At 40.9% G+C, this 23,982-nt stretch overlaps 1 protein-coding gene across 1 annotated transcript in view; it reads right to left on the minus strand.

Moving 5' to 3' along the window:
* Window positions 1-23,982, minus strand: part of LOC126202877 (squamous cell carcinoma antigen recognized by T-cells 3) — an 80,747-nt gene that overhangs the window by 27,107 nt on the left and 29,658 nt on the right. Inside the window, exons 6-10 of the mRNA XM_049936917.1 lie at window positions 18,803-19,100; window positions 18,424-18,621; window positions 6,033-6,201; window positions 2,536-2,694; window positions 310-400 (exon numbers count right to left, since the gene is read on the minus strand). Of these exons, the coding sequence (XP_049792874.1) occupies window positions 310-400; window positions 2,536-2,694; window positions 6,033-6,201; window positions 18,424-18,621; window positions 18,803-19,100 (915 nt within the window). The remainder of the gene's footprint in view (window positions 1-309; window positions 401-2,535; window positions 2,695-6,032; window positions 6,202-18,423; window positions 18,622-18,802; window positions 19,101-23,982) is intronic.

Here is a 23,982-nt window from a genome sequence, read left to right on the forward strand (position 1 = left end):
GGTACCATATAGGTACACCTGAAAGATAACAAAATTGTGTGAGCTCTCCAGAGTAGTCCCCAAACCAACAAAAAATACAAAAAACACTACATATTTTCTCTCTTTCTCTTCTTGTCTGCTTCCAATGAAGGTCTTGTTCTCTGATAGTCTTTTTGTTGTATCTATCTGTGACTCAGCATCACCGCTATGTAGTGAGTAGCAACTATCCTTTTCACAATATTGTAATTATTTGTAAAGATTATGAATAGAAAATAACATCACTTGTCAAAAATCTGTATACTTAATGTACACATTTGTGATTTGTTTTACCTTTCTCTTTCCTTTCACTTTTGCATCAGGCGTACGTTTCTTCTCCTGTTTGAATGATTCTTTCTCTCTCTGCTTCCGGACCTCTTCCATACTGTTAAAATGATATGCACACACAATATTTAGTAGGAGGCAGAAGGGAAGAAAGGTAATGCTCCTAATAAACAAACTCCATTATATGCAAAATTGGCATTACAATTATACAGCAATTTTACAGTATGAAATGAAAATACTAAAATTACAGTAAAAAAAGTCCTACCAGACTGAAATATAAATAGCTTTTATTTCTTTGAAATGTTTCCCTCTAGTGGCATGTAGTAGTACAAGCAAATGCATTGCTTATGTTTTGTTAAAATATGGTTTTTGATGATGACTGTAGCAGTATTAAACAGAATCTTGAAACTAGCAATGATGTTCCCTGAATGCCTGCCAAGCATGAAGCACCTTTCAGCGGCTCATAATGGCTGCATACTTGTTAGAATCTAAAATTATCAATTCCTATTCAACTTCTACATCTCAAAACTTTTGCTGGCTGGGATGTGATATCAGAAAATGGTGTGTTGTGTCTAAAGTAAAAGATCTGTATTTCAAAGAGTGACACAGACAGTTAAACACAATCATTGTGGTAACGGAAAGCACTTGGTGGAATACAAATAATGGAATGAGTAAAGAAAACAATAGTTAAGGTGTTGAGTCCTCAATAAACACATAAGCAAGACTGAGAATATTGCCGACTTTAGGAAGAATTCTTCACTAGTGCTAAAAAAGAACATATGTCTGTGCTCTATAGCTGTGAAGACAGATTAGTCCAAAAGGCAATCACCGAATTATTGGAAAACAAGACATATTTCATTGGCAATGGCTGATTTGTCTTCAAGTATCAACAATCAATGCATTTACTGCATCACAAAGAAAGCCAATCCAGTATGTTCGCAAGTTATATTACAAATAACCTCTGCATCTCAGCCACTACAATTCCTTATCTGGCTTGCAGTATTACAACTGCAATACAGAAGCACTTCTGAACTTTGAAAGAATTTACAATGAGTCTACAACAGCAGGTCACAATAAACTGAAATTATATCTGGTATTTATATGCATGTAGGAAGTACTTGCTTTAACCACAAGTGGGCTGTGATGAATCCTTGCCCCATAATTTTGTCATATAGTATAAAGGTGAACCAAAACAGGATGCCTTTTATTTTAACGAAGGGCCATTTTCAATGCATCTCGCCATCTCACTAAATGTCACCTTAAATGCCAACCTGTTCGCAACAGATCTGGTAACTTATCACTTATGTTACATATGCGAACAATTTTATTATTTCCCAGTAGCTTTGACTAAATGACTCAGTTGTGATACGGAACTACATACTGTTTCTTCAAGATGATTTTTCGGAACACCCCCTCTAAGTGCTGATGTTCAGTTATTGCTACCATAAAAAAGGAAAATTGCAAATTACTTGTCTAATGCACTCATTACTCAGCAATTTAAGTGGTATTTGACTGATTCTGACACAGTCCTCTATATGGATAATTTGGTAGTATGTATTTTCAAGGTAGTAAAACAGTCAGAGCCTTACCTCATGAGAACCCAAAGGGCAAAAGTCATAGCTATTGTTCTATAGAGTGAGCACTTCCATTGCTATTAGCATTAAATCTAGGAGAAACAGTATCACTGTGTGTGGCATATGGGGCATAAGTTTGTATTTTGTACAGTACGATATTATTAACTAATAACATTTACTGAAAAATTCTCACAATTTGAAATTCCATTATCTCTCTTGTTGCAGCACAATGTGTTTCAGTCGGATGAAAGGACACAATACCAGAAATATGAATATCAATTCATTTAAAATATTGCTGTGGTTCCCAAACTGCCATATGGAGAACCCTATAGCCTTGTAAAGCTTTGTATGTTTTGTGTGCCTAAATAAAAAGTAAAATTTAAGTACAAATCACTTGAGTGAAGTAATTAATACACTAAAAATCAGCTATGTGAGTTACCCAGCACTGGGAAACAGTTCTCACGTTACTGTAAATATACTGATTTGACATTTAAAAAGTAATCACTAAACACAAACCATGTATTTACGGAACCTCGATTGAGTTTTCGGTGTTTCTCAGACTGGAAATTTTGGGATGAGAGTGTAGTTTCATGAACTTTACAAGATAATGTGAATATTGTTGATGTGGAATATTTTAAATCAAGATAATGTTTCAACTAACCACTTCTTGTATTTTGCGTCACAGTCTTCCAATGTATCGAGTGTACCCTCATCACGTTCATAGTTTATCCATGCTTGGTAGATGCTTTCCGGCCAATCCTGAACAGAAGACAAAGCTCGTGCAAACATTGAGCGCAGCCTCTTGCGTTCACCACGTAACCTGCATTAAGATGAAGTTAACTCAAAAGATATGAAACAAAACAGGCCAATCACAACCAATGAAACCCAACTAACTAAATTTAACACTTCAAGCACAATTTATATGTGGCAGTTTCATCATGTGAAATATAAATAATATGACAAGTGAAAATAAAGAAATGTTAATTTGTTGTTAGAAGTTCTGAATACTGAGAATAATAGATTTCAAATGCATAAGGTTCTTGATGAATAAGTGAAACACTAATGGTCTCTTTAAAATTGTAATGAGGGAGGCTCACATTCTGCTGCTGAGTGGCCAACAGTAAATTACATGAGACCAAAATTACAAGCTTCTAAGACCTTTTACAGTTATTTATTTCTTACAATTACACAGACTAGATGCAAAAATATATTTTGTAATAGAAACGTTCCCCTGTTCAGGAAGCACTCTACTTAACATTACATATAGCACATTTAAAATAAGTTGCGACTTTTGACATTTGGCTCACCACAGGGGACACGACACCATCACCTGGGTAACACCAGTAGCGAGCAGGCTTTCCCAACCAAACTACTAACAACTCAGTTGATAAAGTACCTCTCTTGTAACACCGTGAATAAACAGTGCCACGTGGTGTCACAAATTAGATGCACCTATGTTCGTTAGATCTCATTGTGAAATGGTATTTTTTGCATGAAGCATTCTGCAATCATCACGTGTTACAAATGAGTATTTTGTGTTTATGTTGCATCAACAATAACAGAGCAGGATATCTGAACAGAAGATATAGAATAAACAAGGTCACTCAAGAACATGTTCACCAGCTGTGACGATATCGAGCACCGGAAGGGAAATTATGATCTGTAGACAGGGGCACAAATTTGTGTACTCTGTACACAGTTGTGCTGAACCCTAGTGCATTAGTGACAGTCCAATTTTAAATGTTAAATGAGTGGTAAGCAGAACGGCTGCTGCACTTAACATACACTGATATATATGGCACTGAAAAATGGGAAGGAGAAGGAAAGGATGGAAGATACCAAAGATGCAGCAACATGAAGCTGTTCTTTATTAGACAGCCCACCCAAGAAAAGAAGCTACAATAGACAGGTTACCAAGGTGAATGTATTCCAGCAGGATGCAATGCGCAGGCATGTATGCTTGTTATCAACATAAGCAATACTGTACCGTACTTTACTTCTTTTCAGTCTCAAAGAAGTGGAGAGTTCATTGGAAGCAGATAGTCACTTAAAAATTGTTTTCATGAGACACTGTTTAGGTGGACGAGACATCAATTAATGTGCATTACATGTTGACAAAAGGGTGGGTGGACTCCACAGGAAAAAGAACAATGAAAGCACCAGTAGGCAAGGGTAACAGAATAATCACCCTTCATGCTGGCTCTACATCTACATAGATACCCGCAAGACACCTTACAGTGCGTGGCAGAGGGTACTCTGTACCACTACTTGTCATTTCCTTTCATGTTTGACTCACAAATAGAGTGAGGGAAAAATGACTCTCTATAGACCTCCGCATGAGCCCTAATTCGGTTTGAAACTACCAGTAACAAATCTAGCAGACTGCTTCTGAATTGCTTCGATGTCTTCCTGCTCGCGGTTTCATTCCGAACTGTTTCATTCCAGGAAGCGAGGTGACTGTCACGAACATATGAATGCCACAGTTTTCATGTAGTAGTTTTCTAATGTTCCGCTGCAAAATATTCTTCAAATGAGACAGTAGTAATGGAAAATGGGCTCTACCACTCTGTTGTTCCAACAAAGCAGTGGAGAAAAGCAAATATTTTGCTCTGGGTGCAAACAAATGTTCCATCAGATAAAGTCAAGCCTGGCATGAATAATGTGGAGTTAATGGAACTTGTAACACAATACAAGCCAAAGCTCCACACTATCAGGTCGATGAACTGACTGAAGCTAAAGGGCTTAGTGTAGTCATGCTTCTTCTGTATATTATGCTCATTTGAATCTGACTGAGCATATATGTGGCAAGAAACAACAAGAAGTTTATGATCAAAGATTGAAATGCGGACAAAACAGGCCACTGCAAATGTTACCCACAGGACTTGTCTTGAATTGTCAACCATATGAAGAAGGTAGTAGAGGAGACATGGATTCATGGAGGACTGCTGAAAGAACAAATGGTAATTTCAGTAGCTCCTGTAACAGTTCTGGATCTGAGAAAGAGGATAGTGACTATTCTTCTCTTGGGGTCGCTCTACTTACACTGTAACTGTGAGATTCAGTGACATGACTGTTTTGTTCAGTATTGTCATTTCCTTACCACCAAAGGCCTGGTGGCCGGCTAATGGCCACAACCTGAGGTAGGCGTGGTGTTATCGTCAAATGCCGGCACTTGGCACTTGCTGGCAACTACGGTTCAATGCACTCACTCTGTACCAAGCTGTCAAAAGTAACAACTGCAAGCACCACTCTAATCAAGTTTGAAACTAATAAAAGTGACTATTCACAATTTAGTCTATTTTTTTATTATTAACATTTTATCTTATGAATCTGTACTGACCTCATTACACTGTATTTCTGACAGATAAACATGGCCACACTCTCCCTTTTTGTATCTGATCTGTTCTATGAACTTTTCAGTTTGAACTGATGATTCCATTGTTACTTCCATATAGACCTACTACTTTTTTTGTCTCTAATATTCTTAATGACAACAGAGTTTCCCAAATATTCCCACAAATGCTGTAACTTCACCTGATATATGAAGATATTTGTATTTTCACTGATTACTCCCAATGTGGAACATCAAATTATCAATCTATTCAGTTGTAAAAACAGATGCTGAAAGAGATGTGAGCTGCACTGACTAGCCTCAAAATTCATCGTGCACATCTCATACACAGTGAATGAAAACAAAAGCACTGACTGCAGATCTTCCTGAAAACAAATTTCTCAGTTCCATGAATATATGTTAAATTGTTGATACATAATTTTTACCTGTATAAAGGAGGTCACATCATCGCTATAAATGTTAAAGTTACAATTCTATTATGATATTATTCTTTGAGGAAACACACTTTTTCTTCACCGAGCGAGGTGGCGCAGAGGCTAGCACTCTGGACTCACATTCGGGAGGATGACAGTTCAATCCCACGTCCAGCCATCCTGATTTAAGTTTTCCATGATTTTCTAAATTGCTCCAGGCAAATGCCGGGATGGTTCCTTTGAAAGGGCATGGCCGACTTCCTTCCCAGTCCTTCCCTAATCCGATGAGACCGATCACCTCGCTGTCTGGTCTCCTCCCTCAAAAAACCCAACCCAACTTTTTCGTTTTTGTATAATGTATGAAGAATGAAATAGACCATATAAGTTACTCACCTTTCCAAATTGATGTACTCAAGCCACATGGCTGCACTTGAGCTGTGACCCTGACTGAGTATGTCATTCCACAGCTGTCGAGCACGTGCCATGTCACCCACACGTCCACCTTCCACACGTGCCCAGTACTGCAATATCTCACAGGCAGGATCACCCTGTAACCCAAAACCTGGAAAAGTGTTTTAGAAGACACTTGAATTATTACAACCTGTGTCAGGAATATTTAGTAGCTTATAACTGAGGTAACACAATTTCTAACAAACTGGCCGGTCATAATCCTGCACAACTGAGAATGTACTAGACAGTAAAAAAGAAAATATATTATATTCTGTCCTATTATATATCTGAAGATGGATGTACAAAACCTGTCGTTTTGTCTGTAAACGATACACCATATTTCCTCCACAATAAAATTTACATATTCTTTGTATTTCCTCTGGGGGACAGCAAAATTATTACCATAACTTCTGAAAAAGACACTGAGAAAATTAATGTTATAGTTTTTTAGGACACTACTGTGCAGAATGGGTGTGCCTACCTCTCGTTATGTATTTCTTCATAATTAATACACGAGTTACAATTAATCACATTTCAGTGCAGAGCACCATATACTGAAGTTCCCTCAACACTAGGGGGCCAAAAGACATAATTTTAATCATCAGCTCAAAAAAAAATAAAGTTACATAGTTATTTTTTATTTCTTTGTGGGTACATGTCTGTAGTTCTTGTACACATTGAAATCTTCATGCCACAGTACCATACTATGCTGTTACAGGGGACAAAACAAGATGACACAGTTCATTGGTAAAGTGGAGTATCATGTGGTATTTTCCATAATCATGCAGCTTTGAATTTTTCCTCTAGCCATTTCTGCTTTCCTATTTCACACTTCTCGTCAGCTTTATTTCTAGGACACTTATATTCCCTTTTGTCTGCTTCATTTTGTGCATTTTTATATTTTATCCTCTCATCATTTAATTTCAATATTTCATGTGTTATCTAAGGATTTCAACTAGGAGTTGTCTTTCTGCTTATTTGATCCTCTGCCACCTTCACCGCATTGTCTTTCTTTCCCATGGCTTAGTCAAAAGTTCCCTATGGCTCCCTCTGAAACTCTTAAGAACATCTGATTTGTTCAAATTACCCTAATCCATTCTCCTTAATTTTCTATCTTTCTGTAACGTCTTCACTTTAAAATCTTATTTCTAAATGTCTCTCTTATTATTACATAATCCATCTGAGACCTTACGGTGTCTTCAGGCCTCCCCCACATATACAATATGATGTGACTTACCAAACGAAAGCGCTGGCACGTCGATAGACACACAAACAAACACAAACATATACACAAAATTCTAGCTTTCGCAACCAACGGTTGCCTTGTCAGGAAAGAGGGAAGGAGAGGGAAAGACGAAAGGATTTGGGTTTTAAGGGAGAGGGTAAGGAGTCATTCCAATCCCGGGAGCGGAAAGACTTACCTTAGGGGGAAAAAAAGGACGGGTATACACTCGCGCACACACACACACACACATATCCATCCACACATATACAGACACAAGCAGACATATTTAAAGACAAAGAGTTTGGGCAGAGATGTCAGTCGAGGCGGAAGTGCAGAGGCAAAGATGTTGTTGAATGACAGGTGAGGTATGAGTGGCGGCAACTTGAAATTAGCGGAGATTGAGGCCTGGTAGGTAACGGGAAGAGAGGATATATTGAAGAGCAAGTTCCCATCTCCAGAGTTCGGATAGGTTGGTGTTAGTGGGAAGTATCCAGATAACCCGGACAGTGTAACACTGTGCCAAGATGTGCTGGCCGTGCACCAATGCATGTTTAGCCACAGGGTGATCCTCATTACCAACAAACACTGTCTGCCTGTGTCCATTCATGCGAATGGACAGTTTGTTGCTGGTCATTCCCACATAGAATGCGTCACAGTGTAGGCAGGTCAGTTGGTAAATCATGTGGGTGCTTTCACACGTGGCTCTGCCTTTGATTGTGTACACCTTCCGGGTTACAGGACTGGAGTAGGTGGTGGTGGGAGGGTGCATGGGACAGGTTTTACACCGGGGACGGTTACAAGGGTAGGAGCCAGAGGGTAGGGAAGGTGGTTTGGGGATTTCATAGGGATGAACTAACAGGTTACGAAGGTTACGTGGACGGCGGAAAGACACTCTTGGTGGAGTGGGGAGGATTTCATGAAGGATGGATCTCATTTCAGGGCAGGATTTGAGGAAGTCGTATCCCTGCTGGAGAGCCACATTCAGAGTCTGATCCAGTCCCGGAAAGTATCCTGTCACAAGTGGGGCACTTTTGTGGTTCTTCTGTGGTAGGTTCTGGGTTTGAGGGGATGAGGAAGTGGCTCTGGTTATTTGCTTCTGTACCAGGTCGGGAGGGTAGTTGCGGGATGCGAAAGCTGTTGTCAGGTTGTTGGTGTAATGGTTCAGGGATTCCGGACTGGAGCAGATTCGTTTGCCACGAAGACCTAGGCTGTAGGGAAGGGACCGTTTGATGTGGAATGGGTGGCAGCTGTCATAATGGAGGTACTGTTGCTTGTTGGTGGGTTTGATGTGGACGGACGTGCGAAGCTGGCCATTGGACAGATGGAGGTCAACGTCAAGGAAAGTGGCGTGGGATTTGGAGTAGGACCAGGTGAATCTGATGGAACCAAAGGAGTTGAGGTTGGAGAGGAAATTCTGGAGTTCTTCTTCACTGTGAGTCCAGATCATGAAGATGTCATCAATAAATCTGTACCAAACTTTGGGTTGGCAGACCTGGGTAACCAAGAAGGCTTCCTCTAAGCGACCCATGAATAGGTTGGCGTACGAGGGGGCCATCCTGGTACCCATGGCTGTTCCCTTTAATTGTTGGTATGTCTGGCCTTCAAAAGTGAAGAAGTTGTGGGTCAGGATGCAGCTGGCTAAGGTAATGAGGAAAGAGGTTTTAGGTAGGGTGGCAGGTGATCGGCGTGAAAGGAAGTGCTCCATCGCAGCGAGGCCCTGGACGTGCGGAATATTTGTGTATAAGGAAGTGGCATCAATGGTTACAGGGATGGTTTCCGGGGGTAACAGATTGGGTAAGGATTCCAGGCGTTCGAGAAAGTGGTTGGTGTCTTTGATATAGGATGGGAGACTGCATGTAATGGGTTGAAGGTGTTGACCTACGTAGGCAGAGATACATTGTGTGGGGGCTTGGTAACCAGCTACAATGGGGCGGCCGGGATGATTGGGTTTGTGAATTTGGTACAAGGTAGGGGTGCGGGGTGTCGGTGGGGTCAGGAGGTTGATGGAGTCAGGTGAAAGGTTTTGCACGGGGCCTAAGGTTCTGAGGATTCCTTGAAGCTCCGCCTGCACATCAGGAATGGGATTACCTTGGCAAACTTTGTATGTGGTGTTGTCTGAAAGCTGACGCAGTCCCTCAGCCACATACTCCCGACGATCAAGTACTACGGTCGTGGAACCCTTGTCCGCCGGAAGAATGACGATGGATTGGTCAGCCTTCAGATCACGGATAGCCTGGGCTTCAGCAGTGGTGATGTTGGGAGTAGGATTAAGGTTTTTTAAGAAGGATTGAGAGGCAAGGCTGGAAGTCAGAAATTCCTGGAAGGTTTGGAGAGGGTGATTTTGAGGAAGAGGAGGTGGGTCCCGCTGTGATGGAGGACGGAACTGTTCCAGGCAGGGTTCAATTTGGATAGTGTCTTGGGGAGTTGGATCATTAGGAGTAGGATTAGGATCATTTTTCTTCGTGGCAAAGTGATACTTCCAGCAGAGAGTACGAGTGTAGGACAGTAAATCTTTGACGAGGGCTGTTTGGTTGAATCTGGGAGTGGGGCTGAAGGTGAGGCCTTTGGATAGGACAGAGGTTTCGGATTGGGAGAGAGGTTTGGAGGAAAGGTTAACTACTGAATTAGGGTGTTGTGGTTCCAGATTGTGTTGATTGGAATTTTGAGGTTTTGGAGGGAGTGGAGCTGGAAGTGGGAGATTGAGTAGATGGGAGAGACTGGGTTTGTGTGCAATGAGAGGAGGTTGAGGTTTGCTGGAAAGGTTGTGAAGGGTGAGTGAGTTGCCTTTCTGGAGGTGGGAAACCAGGAGATTGGAAAGTTTTTTGAGGTGGAGGGTGGCATGCTGTTCTAATTTGCGGCTGGCCTGTAGGAGGATACTCTGAACAGCCGGTGTGGATGTGGGAGAGGAAAGATTGAGGACTTTTATTAAGGATAGGAGTTGACGGGTGTGTTCATTGGCTGAGTTGATGTGTAGGTGAAGGATTAGATGAGTGAGGGCAATGGATTGTTCAGTTTGGAACTGGTGTAGGGACGGATGGAAAGAAGGGTTGCGGCCAGAGATGGGAACTTTAAGTGTGAGGCCTTTGGGGGTAATGCCGAATGTCAGACAAGCCTGAGAAAATAGAATATGGGAGCGTAATCTGGCTAGGGCGAAGGCATGTTTGCAGAGGGAATGTAAATAAAACTTAATGGGGTCGTTGTGGGGGTGTTGTGAGGTTGACATGGTATTAGAAGGTGGAAAGTGTAACATGAGGCTGATATGAAAACGAAAATAGAAATATATGGGGATAGATAAAGATGAACTGGAAAGTAAGTGGAGATCTGGTGTGAAAAAAGGCGAAAAAGTGTTGGTTACAGCTGGGCTATGTTGGACTTGGGTTGGTAGACAACGATGTGCACAAAGGTTAGGTAGTTGTGTTGCCGCCAAAACACGTTAAAGGACGGAGAAATATGGGAAAATTTCGAAAAAACTGCATGTAAATGTATTAAAAGGAGTGGTTTTGTGGTGGCCGATTATGAAAGTGAAGCTAACAATTGTCTGACGAAGAAATAATGACGTTAAAACCTGTGGAAAGCAGCTAAAAATTATCAGTGATGTGGGAAAAACGGAAATGGAAATAAAGCGAAAGTTATTAGAACTAGCCGAAATGGTTGTTTAATAGGTGAAAGGAACTGTTTGTGAACTAGAAACGGTGAATTTTATAGCAGCGGTAGTTGGTTATGGTATGGAAGTGGGTTACGTATTATTGAGTATATATAGGCGGGATAAAATAGTATAGTGGATTACGGTAAAAAGGAGGTGAATACAAAGTGAAACTACTGGCAAAAACAGAAAGAGAAAATAAGACGACAGAAAAGATTTTGAAATGCAACAGTGACAATAACAAACGTAATTGTTGGGTTCAAATTAATGATATGAATATAATAGAGGGAAACATTCCACGTGGGAAAAATATATCTAAAATCAAAGATGCTGTGACTTACCAAACGAAGTGCTGGCAGGTCGATAGACACACAAACTAACACAAACAAAGACACAAAATTCAAGCTTTCGCAACAAACTGTTGCCTCATCAGGAAAGAGGGAAGGAGAGGGAAATACGAAAGGATGTGGGTTTTAAGGGAGAGGGTAAGGAGTCATTCCAATCCCGGGAGCGGAAAGACTTACCTTAGGGGGAAAAAAGGACGGGTATACACTCGCACACACACACATATCCATCCACACATATACAGACACAAGCAGACATATTTAAAGACAAAGAGTTTGGGCAGAGATGTCAGTCGAGGCGGAAGTGCAGAGGCAAAGATGTTGTTGAATGACAGGTGAGGTATGAGTGGCGGCAACTTGAAATTAGCGGAGATTGAGGCCTGGTGGGTAACGGGAAGAGAGGATATATTGAAGAAGCGGAAAGACTTACCTTAGGGGGAAAAAAAGACGGGTATACACTCGCACACACACACATATCCATCCACACATATACCCACATCCTTTCGTCTTTCCCTCTCCTTCCCTCTTTCCTGACGAAGCAACCGTTGGTTGTGAAAGCTAGAATTTTGTGTGTATGTTTGTGTTTGTTTGTGTGTCTATCGACCTGCCAGCGCTTTCGTTTGGTAAGTCACATCATCTTTGTTTTTACATATATTTTTCCCACGTGGAATGTTTCCCTCTATATATATATATATATATATATATATATATATATATATATATATATATATATATATATATATAAAAAAGCGCTGGCAGGTCGATAGACACACAAACAAACACAAAGAGTTGCCTTTACAAATGTCTGCTTGTGTCTCGTGTATATGCGGATGGATATGTGTGTGTGTGCGAGTGTATACCCGTCCTTTTTTCCCCCTAAGGTAAGTCTTTCCGCTCCCGGGATTGGAATGACTCCTTAACCTCTCCCTTAAAACCCACTTCCTTTCATCTTTCCCTCTCCTTCCCTCTTTCCTGACGAAGCAACCGTTTGTTGCGAAAGCTAGAATTTTGTGTGTATGTTTGTGTGTCTATCGACCTGCCAGCGCTTTTGTTTGGTAAGTCTCATCACTTTCTTTCTTTTTAGATATATTTTTTCCACGTGGAATGTTTCCCTCTGTTATATATATATATATATATATATATATATATATATATATATATATATATATATATATATATATATGTCTACAGCAATGCAGCCATATTGCTGTTTAAAAGTGCATAAACAGTAAAATTCAGGTAATATGGTTCACACATAACTTGTGAAACTCGGAAATGGAACAAATATTGAACAATAATTATAATTAGACAATATTTCATACAATTATGATGAATTTTCAGAAGAGACCTATTTTTCCCTTCGGCAGTGGGATCATTAGAGATGAAGCCCAAGCTCAGATTATGAATGGATAAGGAAGGAAACTGGCCATGCCCCATTCAACGCAACCATCCTACCATTTGCCTGGAGCAATTTAGGGAAATCATGGAACACCTAACTCTGGATGGCTGTAAAGAAATTTGAACATTTGCCCCCCCCCCCCCCTTCTCTCTCACTCTCTCTCAATGCAAGTTCAGTATGCTGACCACAGTACCATTTCACTCAGTAGAGACAAAATAGATAATATTTTTCAGCGTGTCTAAATTCATGCGCCCCCCCCCCCCCCCCATGAACCATGGGCCTTGCCGTTAGTGCCTCAGCGATAAAGATGGCCGTACCGTAGGTGCAACCACAACAGAGGGGTATCTGTTGAGAGGCCAGACAAACCTGTGGTTCCTGAAGAGGAGCTGCAGCTTTTCAGTAGTCGCAAGGGCAACAGTCTGGATGATTGATTGATCTGGCCTTGTAACACTAACCAAAACAGCCTTGCTGTGCTGGTACTGTGAACGGCTGAAAGCAAGGGGAAACTACAGCCGTAATTTTTCCCGAGGGCATGCAGCTTTACTGTATGATTAAATGAGTATGGCGTCCTCTTGGGTAAAATATTCCGGAGGTAAAATAGTCCCCCATTTGGATCGCTGGGCTGGGACTATTCAAGAGGACATCGTTATCAGGAAAAAGAAAACTGGCGTTCTACGGATTGGAGCGTGGAATGTCAGATCCCTTAATCGGGCAGGTAGGTTAGAAAATTTAAAAAGGGAAATGGATAGGTTAAAGTTAGATATAGTGAGAATTGGTGAAGTTCGGTGGCAGGAGGAAAAGACTTTTGGTCAGGTGAATACCGGGTTATAAATACAAAATCAAATAGAGGTCATGCAGGAGTAGGTTTAATAATGAATAAAAACATAGGACTGTGGGTAAGCTACTACAAACAGCATAGTGAACGCATTATTGTGGCCAAGATAGACACAAAGCCCATGCCTAATACAGTAGTACAAGTTTATATGCCAACTAGCTCTGCAGATGAAGAGGAAATTGATTAAATGTATGATGAGATAAAAGAAATTATTCAGGTAGTGAAGGGAGATGAAAGTTTAATAGTCATGGGTGACTGGAATTCGAGAGCAGGAAAAGGGAGAGAAGGAAATGTAGTAGGTGAATATGAATTGGGGGTAAGAAATGAAAGAGAAAGCCGTCTGGTAGAATTTTGCACAGAGCGTAACTTTATCAGAACTAACACTTGGTTTAAGAATCATAAAAGAAGTTGTATACATGGAAGACTCCTGGAGATACTAGGAGGTATCAGATAGATTATATAATGGTAAGACAGAGATTTAGGAACCAGGTTTTAAATTGTAAGACATTTCCAGGGGCAGATGTGGACTCTGACCACAATCTATTGGTTATGAACTGTAGATTAAAACTGAAGAAACTGCAAAAAGGTGAGAATTTAAGGAGATGGGACCTGGAGAAACTGACTAAACCAGAGGTTGTACAGCGTTTCAGTGAGAGCATAAGAGAACAACTGACATGAATGGGGAAAAGAAATAAAGTAGAAGAAGAATGGATAGCTCTGAGGGATGAAGTAGTGAAGGCAGCAGAGGATCAAGTAGGTAAAAAGACGAGGGCTCATAGAAATCCTTGGGTAACAGAAGAAATATTGAATTTAATTGATGAAAGGAGAAAATATAAAAATGCAGTAAATGAAGCAGGCAAAAAGGAATACAAACGTCTCAAAAATGAGATCGACAGGAAGTGGAAAATGGCTACCGGAAAATTAAAGAGACCTTTGGAGAAAAGAGGGCCACTTGTATGAATATCAAGAGCTCAGATGGAAACCCAGTTCTAAGCAAAGAAGGGAAAGCAGAAAAGTGGAAGGAGTATACAGAGGGTCTATACAAGGGCGATGTACTTGAGGACAGTATTATGAAAATGGGAGAGGATGTAGATGAAAATGAAATGGGAGATACGTTACTGCGTGAAGAGTTTGACAGAGCACTGAAAGACCTGAGTCGAAACAAGGCCCCAGGAGTACACAACATTCCATTAGAACTACTGACGGCCTTGGGAGAGCCAGTCCTGACAAAACCATTTGGTGAGCAAGATGTACGAGACAGGCGAAATACCCTCAGACTTCAAGAAGAATATAATAATTCCAATCACAAAGAAAGCAGGTGTTGATAGATGTGAAAATTACCGAACTATCAGTTCAATAAGTCACAACTGCAAAATACTAATGCGAATTGTTTACAGATGAATGGAAAAACTGGTAGAAGCCGACCTCGGGGAAGATCAGTTTGGATTCTGTAGAAATGTTGGTACATGTGAGGCAATACTGACCTTACGACTTATCTTAGAAGAAAGATTAAGGAAAGGCAAAACTTGTAGACTTAGAGAAAGCTCTTGACAATGTTGACTGGAATACTCTCTTTCAAATTCTGAAGGTGGCAGGGGTAAAATACTGGGAGCAAAAGGCTATTTACAATTTGTACAGAAACCAGATGGCAGTTATAAGAGTCGAGGGGCATGAAAGGGAAGCAGTGGTTGGGAAGGGAGTGAGACAGGGTTGTAGCCTCTTCCCGATGTTATTCAATCTGTATATTGAGCAAGCCGTAAAAGAAACAAAAGAAAAATTTGGAGTAGGTGTTAAAATCCACGGAGAAGAAATAAAAACTTTGAGGTTCGCCGATGACATTGTAAGAGACAGCAAAGGACTTGGAAGAGCAGTTGAACAGAATGGACAGTGTCTTGAAAGGAGGATATAAGATGAACATCAACAAAAGCAACACGAGGATAATGGAATGTAGTCGAATTAAGTCAGGTGATGCTGAGGGAATTAGATTAGGAAATGAGACACTTAAAGTCGTAAAGGAGTTTTGCTATTTGGGGAACAAAATAACTGATGATGGTCGAAGTAGAGAGGATAAAAAATGTAGACTGGCAATGGCAAGAAAGTGTTTCTGAAGAAGAGAATTTGTTAATTTCGAGTATAGATTTAAGTGTCAGAAAGTCATTCCTGAAAGTATTTGTATGGAGTGTAGCCATGTATGGAAGTGAAACATGAACGATAAATAGTTTGGACAAGAAGAGAACAGAAGCTTTCGAAATGTGGTACTACAGAAGAATGCTGAAGATTAGATGGGTAGATCACATAACTAATGAGGAGGTACTGAATAGGATTGGGGAGAAGAGGAGTTTGTGGCACAACTTGACAAGAAGAAGGGACCGGTTGGTACGACATGTTCTGAGGCATCAAGGGATCACAAATTTGGCATTGGAGGGCAACGTGGAGGGTAAAAATCATAGAGGGAGACCAAAAGATGAATACACTAAGCAGATTCAGAAGGATGTATGTTGCAGTAAGTACTGGGAGATGATGAAGCTTGCACAGGATAGAGTAGCATGGAGAGCTGCATCAAACCAGTCTCAGGACTGAAGACCACAACAACAATAACAACAACAACAACAAATTCATGTAATTATTGTTGGAATATTCCATAAATGTTCATAAGCAGATATGCTGGTGATAATGTTTCTAATCTTTGCAGTCAAGACAGAATCAAATCAAATTTGTTACCGCAGAAAGGGTATAAATGAAGAACTTCAATCCTTTGCAATTAACCAATGGGCAAAAATGAAGAAAAGTTGATTGATGAGTCAATAAAAGACTCATACAACAGCACAAAGACTTGACTAATTTTCAAACTACAGACATGCTCATTCTGCAAGCCACAATACAGTGCATGGTTGACAGCACAATGTACCACTGCTAACCATTCTTTTTCCTCTTTCACTCGCAAATGGACCAACGGAAAAATGATTATCTATATATGTCTGCATATGACGTAATTTCTCTCATCTTGAGTTCATAGCCCTAATACAATGTTGTGTATGTAGAATCATTCTGCTGTCAGTCACAAATGCCATTTCCCTATACTTTTTTCAATAGCATTTCGTGAAAAGAACATCGTACTCCCTCCAAGGAGTTCATGGAGCATTTTAGTGCTGCATGTTGATCAAATCTATTGACTATTGGTAATCTGACCTGATGGAGATCCCAAACACTCGCACACGTGTTCTATAGACAATCTTATTTATAGATGAGCTACACTTTCCTGAACTAATGATACCCTTGTCTCCGACAAACACTCACTGTCCAAGACAACACACTGAGTTCTGTTACTTAAAAAGTCTTCGAGCGACTGACATATGTGAGAAACTATTCCGTATGCTCACATCCTCGTTAACAGCCTGCAAGTGCCACTACATCAAATGCTCTTCAAAAATCTACGAATATGAAATCTCCTTGTTACCCTTCATCCATGGTTTGGAGGATACTGTGTGAAAAAAGGGTTAGCTGAGTTTCACACAAGCACTTCTTTCTAAATCTGTGCTGCTTTGTGGACACACGCTTTTCTCTCTCAAAGAAAATCCTTACATTCTTTTAGAATATGCTCAAGAATTCTGCAAAAAAATAATGTTATGAATATCGATCTATAATTTTGTGGGCCTGTTCTCTTTCCCTTCTTACATGCAGCAGTCATCTGCACTTTTTTCCACTAATCTGGGTAAGAAATTTGCAATAAATACAGGCTAAGTAGAGGACCAGTACCGAAGAGTACCCTCGGTAAATCTGAATTGGGATTCCATGCGGACCTGGTGACTTACTTGTTTTAAACTCTTCGATTCTCAACAACAAGGATATCAATTTCTATGTCCTCCATATGGCAGTTTGAGTGGCTGTCAAACTATGGTACATCTGCATGATCCTCCTCCATCACCAATATTTCTTTAAATGTGGAATTTCAAAATTTCAGCTTTCCTTTTTCTGTCTGCTGTTGCCGCACCAGACTGGTCAATGAGTGACTTAATAGAAGACTCTGACCTATTTAGCTATTTTATGTAGGACCTGAATTTTTTAAGGTCCTTAGCCAGAATGTTTGCCCTTGTATGACACTGGGAGCTGTAGGCTTCATAGAATGCTCTTTTTCTAATGTTAAGTACACACTCTCTTATACACAGGATTACAAATGCCGTCATTCACAGGCACAGTGTCAATCCTTGTAACTGTTTTCTACATATGTGTTATGTAGAAACTTAAACTGAGAAACAACAGGCCTGAAGAAACTGTGCATGTTTCACCATTTGCTTCTCACAAATTCAGCATGTTATGGGTACTTCAACAAGAACCAGACCACTAACACGTTGCATAAAGTGAGGGTTGATGAGGCCTGCTTGGAACTTTTTCACAGGAAGATGCACATATTACATGCATTATTCTGAAATTTTGTACAGTGCCTTGCACCATATACATGTAGACGTAGCTTGCTGTGTCCGATAAAGTCTTAAGTACAGAATGAAACAGCTATCACTATGATAATGTCACTGTGTTCATTCCTCATAAGATTTCATTTATAACTTGCTGTTACAGCATAGCACTGATAGCTGCAGTAAACTATGTACATCCAAACACAACTTCAGTAAATACAATTCATTACGGGAATGGTTGAAAAAATCACACACACAGTTATTCTTTCATAAAATGGAGAAAAATGATGGTGCTATGAAGTGGGGTGGTTAAGACATAAAATGGAATTATTATTAAATAATCGGAATTGAAAACCAAAATAAAAGAAACTGTTCAAATCCACAGACACTTCTACAATCTTGCAATGCATTTGTATAGCAAATATCTTTTCTATTCTTTTCACCCAAATACAGTTACAAATATGTCATACACTTACATTGTGCCAAATGCTCACAGGCCTTATTGAAAGTAGCTCTCAGTTCCTCAAGACCTTCAGGTTCACCTTTGTCACTATCCGAATTGGATTTTGTAGACCATTTCACTCTGCGCAGCATGTATGATGCAAAGCCAATCCAGATGCTTCGTAAACTGTCAGCTGCATCTGAGCATGCTATCAAGGCTCGTTCCATTAATCCTGGGTAAAAGAAGAGAAATAAAATTTAAAATTGAAATACACACAGTGGGTGACTAGGAGTTTTACTAATTCCAGTTCTCTGAGAAAAAAAGAATTTCTGCGAAAGACTGCATTTTATGTAATTCATTAACCCAATGAGCTATAAATGTTGTCATAGTAGCTTGAATGCAGTATCACCGACCTGTAACATCACTATTTGGCTTCTCAAATCGTTCCAGTGCTCGCAAGTAAAACTGCCACAACTGGGCACTCCATGGGCAATTTCGCACTGCACGCTCACACAGAGTTAGCACTTCTGAGGCTGTCCCTCCGCCCTTCTGATACGCAAACTCCAAGTAGTCGAACCACAGTTCAGGATCCAGACAGCTTTCTGCAACCGCACGCTCCCAAATACATGTTGCCCGTGCTCGACTTTTCAGTTCTTCACGATGGCAATAGTCACGGTATAGCTGTGGCTTTTTCCCAAGTTCACATGACTCCTGACAATAAAACAATTAGAGATGTAGAAACTACATTCATCCACTGCGTTTTGCAGTTAGTGTTAATACACACATAAGGACAAACAGCACACCGGTCATGATCATGGAGAAATTCATTTACTAACACGTTTTCTTGGCATGGGTGTTCAGCCAAAGCACACCATTAGTTATTAACAGCATTAAAATACTCATTGCAAAATATTCAAAAGAAGAGAGGAGAAAGACAGAAAGAGAGAGAGGGAGATATATCAGAAATTACATGAGGTTAGTGAGTGTTTGAGGTATTCCCTTATTTTATTATATCATTCCCCATCAACAGGTATCCTTATTAAATGTTTATTCATATTCCAAATTAATCTGAATGCTTGCAAGTCAATTTCAAGGTCTTAAATCTTTTAGAAGACTGTACCTCTCTCTTTGTTGTTCAACAACTTTCTACGACTTGAATCACAATGAATGCAGGATACGGTATTTTAGTTGAAAGAGGGTAGCAATTGGAAAAAAATCTTAACCTTTTCCACAACACTTTCTTCCCGTGTGCGTGTGCGTGTGTGTGTGTGTGTGTGTGTGTGTGTGTGTGTGTGTGCGCGCGTGCCTGTGGGGGGGGGGGGGGGTTGTAACAGTGTCAAACTTCAAAAATGCAGTGTCTGTGTACAGGCACCTTACGCAGTGCATGCTTAGAAATACTTTCACTTGCTGTAAAACTATACTGTTTGGTTTAAAATTTAATTCAACATTACCTATTTGCAACAACTATTGATACAATTACAAACAGTAATTTTTCTCCTTACATTTGTTTAGAACTGTGCACCTGTGTAAATATGAGCATTTGGCATTCCAGTTGGAGCTGCTGGAGGTAGTGTGTGTGTGTGTGTGTGTGTGTGTTCTTTGCTGAAGAAGGCTTTGGCCAAAAGCTAAAAGCTATAATGCGTAATAGTCTTTTCATTGGGCCTATCTGCAACTAAGAGGTTATCTTTATGATGGGTAGTAATCAATCCTTTTCAGCAATATATTATCATTATTCCATCCTGGATTTTCCACCTTTTAATCTATCCTTTTCCTAATATTGTCAATATTCCAACATAGGAGTTTCCACTGTTTGTAGAATAATTTTATGAACAGAGACAAGCCAGCAATGCAATCATTACCACTAAGAGAATTACATATATAACGAACTATATTCTCTCTCTCTCTCTGCCTTAGCACTTATCTCGATTAGGCCTACCTCATATAACTTCAAGTTTTTAAATGTTTTCTACTGTAAGCATTCCAATATTGATTTCTCCCTCACCTTATTCTGCTGTGCCTCTTCTGCACATCTCCTGTTTAATTAGTCTATTTCCTCCAATTCCTGAAAGTCAATGTATGTGTCACCTTGGTTTCTCTACATTGACACCCATTCTGTTTGACAAGCAGCAAAAGTTTTCTTTCTCCTTATTTCAATGCAGAACATTCCCTGAGAAAATAGTTATTTTAAAATAGCAAATACCAAACAGCAGAGGCTTTGATCAGTCGACACGCACACAAGGAAGAATGAAAGATGAACCACCTTTTGGAAGAAACCCTTGATAAGCTAGAGGACTCTCTCTCTCTCTCTCTCTCTCTCTCTCTCTCTCTCTCTCTCTCTTTCTCTCTATCTCCCCCCCCCCTCTCTCTCCCTCTCACATATACATAAACTTTGCCAGCTGGACATACACTGCCAGTGCTGCAGTTCGAAAGATAGACTGAGGTGAGGATTGTTCTGTGTGGGATGGGTAGAGCAGGAAAGGAATGGAAAGCAGGAAGCAGGTGGAGGGGTTGCGGTCAGAAAGTTACTGGCTTGGAGAGAGGCAGCAAATGTGCAGGATAGGAATGCAGGAGGATGGTATGGCAGGTACACGGGCTACGCATGTAACACATGGGCATTGGAGCTGGTGAGGTGTGGTGTGGAAGTGTGGGTTGGGACAGGAGTGACTGGACAGAGGAGAGGAAACTGCTGAGTAGTAAGTGTGGGGTCAAAGCTGGTGCTAGTGAGAATGACTAAATGGCACATGTTATGAAGCAGCCATTGAACTCAAGCATGTTGTGCTCAGCAGTGTGTTGTGCCTCTGGTTGGTAAATTCTGTTTTTGGCCACAGTGTGCTTGTTATTATTTATTCTGGTGGACAGTTGGTCGGCGGCTATGACCACATAAAATGCTGTGCAGAAACTGTAGCACTGCTGTTTTCACAGGCCCTGTTTCTGTTGGGATAGGATAAGCCTATGGCAGGACTGCAGTAGGATGTGCTGGGTGGGTGAGTTGGGCAGGTCTTGCACCTGGGTCTCCACACAGCTGTGACCCTTGTGGTAAGGCATTGTGTAGAATGTTTCTCCACACTGTAGTTGGTTACTGTGCTCCCACTGAAAGAATCTCCAACCAAACAAATCAACCAACCAAAAAAAGCAAACAATTGGCCATAGCCTAGCCTTTCATACCAAAGGTGCAAACCACTTCCTTCACCGACTCTTGACCATCCCCAACACATTACCTTCTGTATCCCTACTCATCACTGTTGATGCCATATGCCTATACACTAACATCCCTGATGCCCATAGCACTGCCACAATGGAACACCACTTCTACCAACATCCTTCCTACTACAAACACAATATCTCATTCCCTATACACCTTACTGATTATATACTTATGCACAATTACTTCTCCTTTGAGGGGAAGGTAAATAAACAGCCAAGGGAATGCACATGGCAACCTCCTATGCCAGCCTGTTTACAGGCCATCTAGAGGAAACCATACTAGCCCCCCAAAACCCAAACTCCTTACCTGTTTCAGATTCAGTGATGATATCTTCATGATCTGGACCCATGGCCAAGACACCCTATTCTCATTCCTCCTCAACCTTCACACTTTCCCTCTCAGCCGCTTCACCTGTCCTCCTCTACCCAACATGCCACCTTCCTGGATGTTGAGCACATCCTCTCTGATGGCTCCATCCAAAGCCCTGCCAACATTAAGTCCACTAACAACCAACAATACCTGCATTTCGGCAGCTGCCAACCCTCCACACCAAAAACTCACTCCCATATTGTCTGCACACCCACAAACAGTATATCTGTACTAATAAGAATTCCCTTGCCCAGTATGCTCAAGGACTTCACAGACAGGCTCTCAAAAACTAGTCCACGATCAGATTTCCCATGCTGTAACCTCACACTCCTTTCTTCCTCCCAAGAATCACTGCAAAAGAGTGCCCACTTCCCTTGCGATCCATGATCACACTGGAATGGAGTGACTTCCCAAAGACTTTAGTTACCTATCAAGCCCAGAAATGAGTGACATCCTGCCCATGACCCTTCCCATTCCTCCTAAAGTGGTATTCTGTGCCCACCCTACCTACACACCATCCTATGCAACTTCAATTCCCAACTACTTGCCATAGGGGTTCTATCCCAGTGGAAGACCCAGGAGCAACACCTGCCCAATTCACCCATTCTCATCAGAGGCAAGGCCACCTATGAAAGCAGCCATGTCATATATAAACTTTGCTGACTTCTGCACAGCATTTTATTGGGCATGAACACCAACCGTCCATCAGAATCAATGGGCACTGCCAAACTGTGGCCAAGAACAGAGTTCACCCCTCAGTGGCATAAAACATTGCTGAGCACAACATGTTCGAGTTAAATGGCTGATTCTCAACCTGTGCCATCTGGATCCTTCTCTACAGCACCAGATTTTCTGAACGATGTAGATGGGAGTTATCCCTCCAACACATTCTTTGCTCCCATAATTCTCCTGGCCCCAATTTCCTCTACCTCAATGTCCTCACAGCCTTCACTTAACAGTTTCCCCTCCTCTGTCCTGTTACCACGCCTCTCCCAATCCACGCCGTCTCTTCTTCTTCTTATTCATAATACACCTCACGTCACCAGCTGCGGTACTCATGTGCCATGTGTAGCTGCCATACATCCCTCTCACATTCCTATCCAACACACTTGCTGCCTCCTTCTGAGCTGCTGGCTATTCATCCCCAATCCCTCCTCCTGCTTACCGCCTCCTTCTCCCTTTACTCATTCTAACCAACGCAACCCTCACCCCATCTCATCTGCCGAACTGCAAACCTGGCATTCTGTGTCCAGATGGCACAATGTAGGTGCACACACACACACACACACACACACACACACACACACACACACACACACAGAGAGAGAGAGAGAGAGAGAGAGAGAGTGTGTGTGTGTGTGTGTGTGTGTGTGTGTCCGTCCATCCCCTAGCTTGTTAAAGGGTTTTGAAAACTAACAAAAACTTAATTCTTTTTTGTGTGCCTGTCAACAACTCAAACCCTCCGGTGTTTGGTGAGTGGCCTCCTTTACTCCTAAATTATTTATTTTCTGCCAGAACTTTTGTAACTGCATTTATTTTAAAAGAGGAACGTTAATTTGTTACTGTAATGATTTTGTTGAAAGACTGCATATTGTACTTGAACTCATGGATTACTGGTCACAATGCTACAATGAAAGGTGGTAGAATACATGACAGCCTGTCACATGCAGACAATGAGCAAAATTGTGGCAAATTCTGCAAAAGACTTGCAGATAGGTCAGTGAAGGTAATGGCATATGGTACAGCTGCTGTATGAGGAAATATCACCAACGCAAGTATAGTACCACTAAGTCCCTTAAATACAAAATACACCATATTGTTGTTGTCACTGAAGAAGTTGTACTATTCATAATGAGACTACAATCATACACAGTCGCTGCACTGCCACATCCAAAACATAGTATGAAAATTACGATTAGTGTATCTTCAATTTTTTATTTATTTGATTTAGATGTTGGGAGTTATTTTCCATTTGATGATAGAAACTGCTCTCATGGCAGATTGTTTACATGCAACACA

Source organism: Schistocerca nitens, chromosome 9 (genome assembly GCF_023898315.1).
Source record: "Schistocerca nitens isolate TAMUIC-IGC-003100 chromosome 9, iqSchNite1.1, whole genome shotgun sequence".
Lineage (NCBI taxonomy): Eukaryota > Metazoa > Arthropoda > Insecta > Orthoptera > Acrididae > Schistocerca > Schistocerca nitens.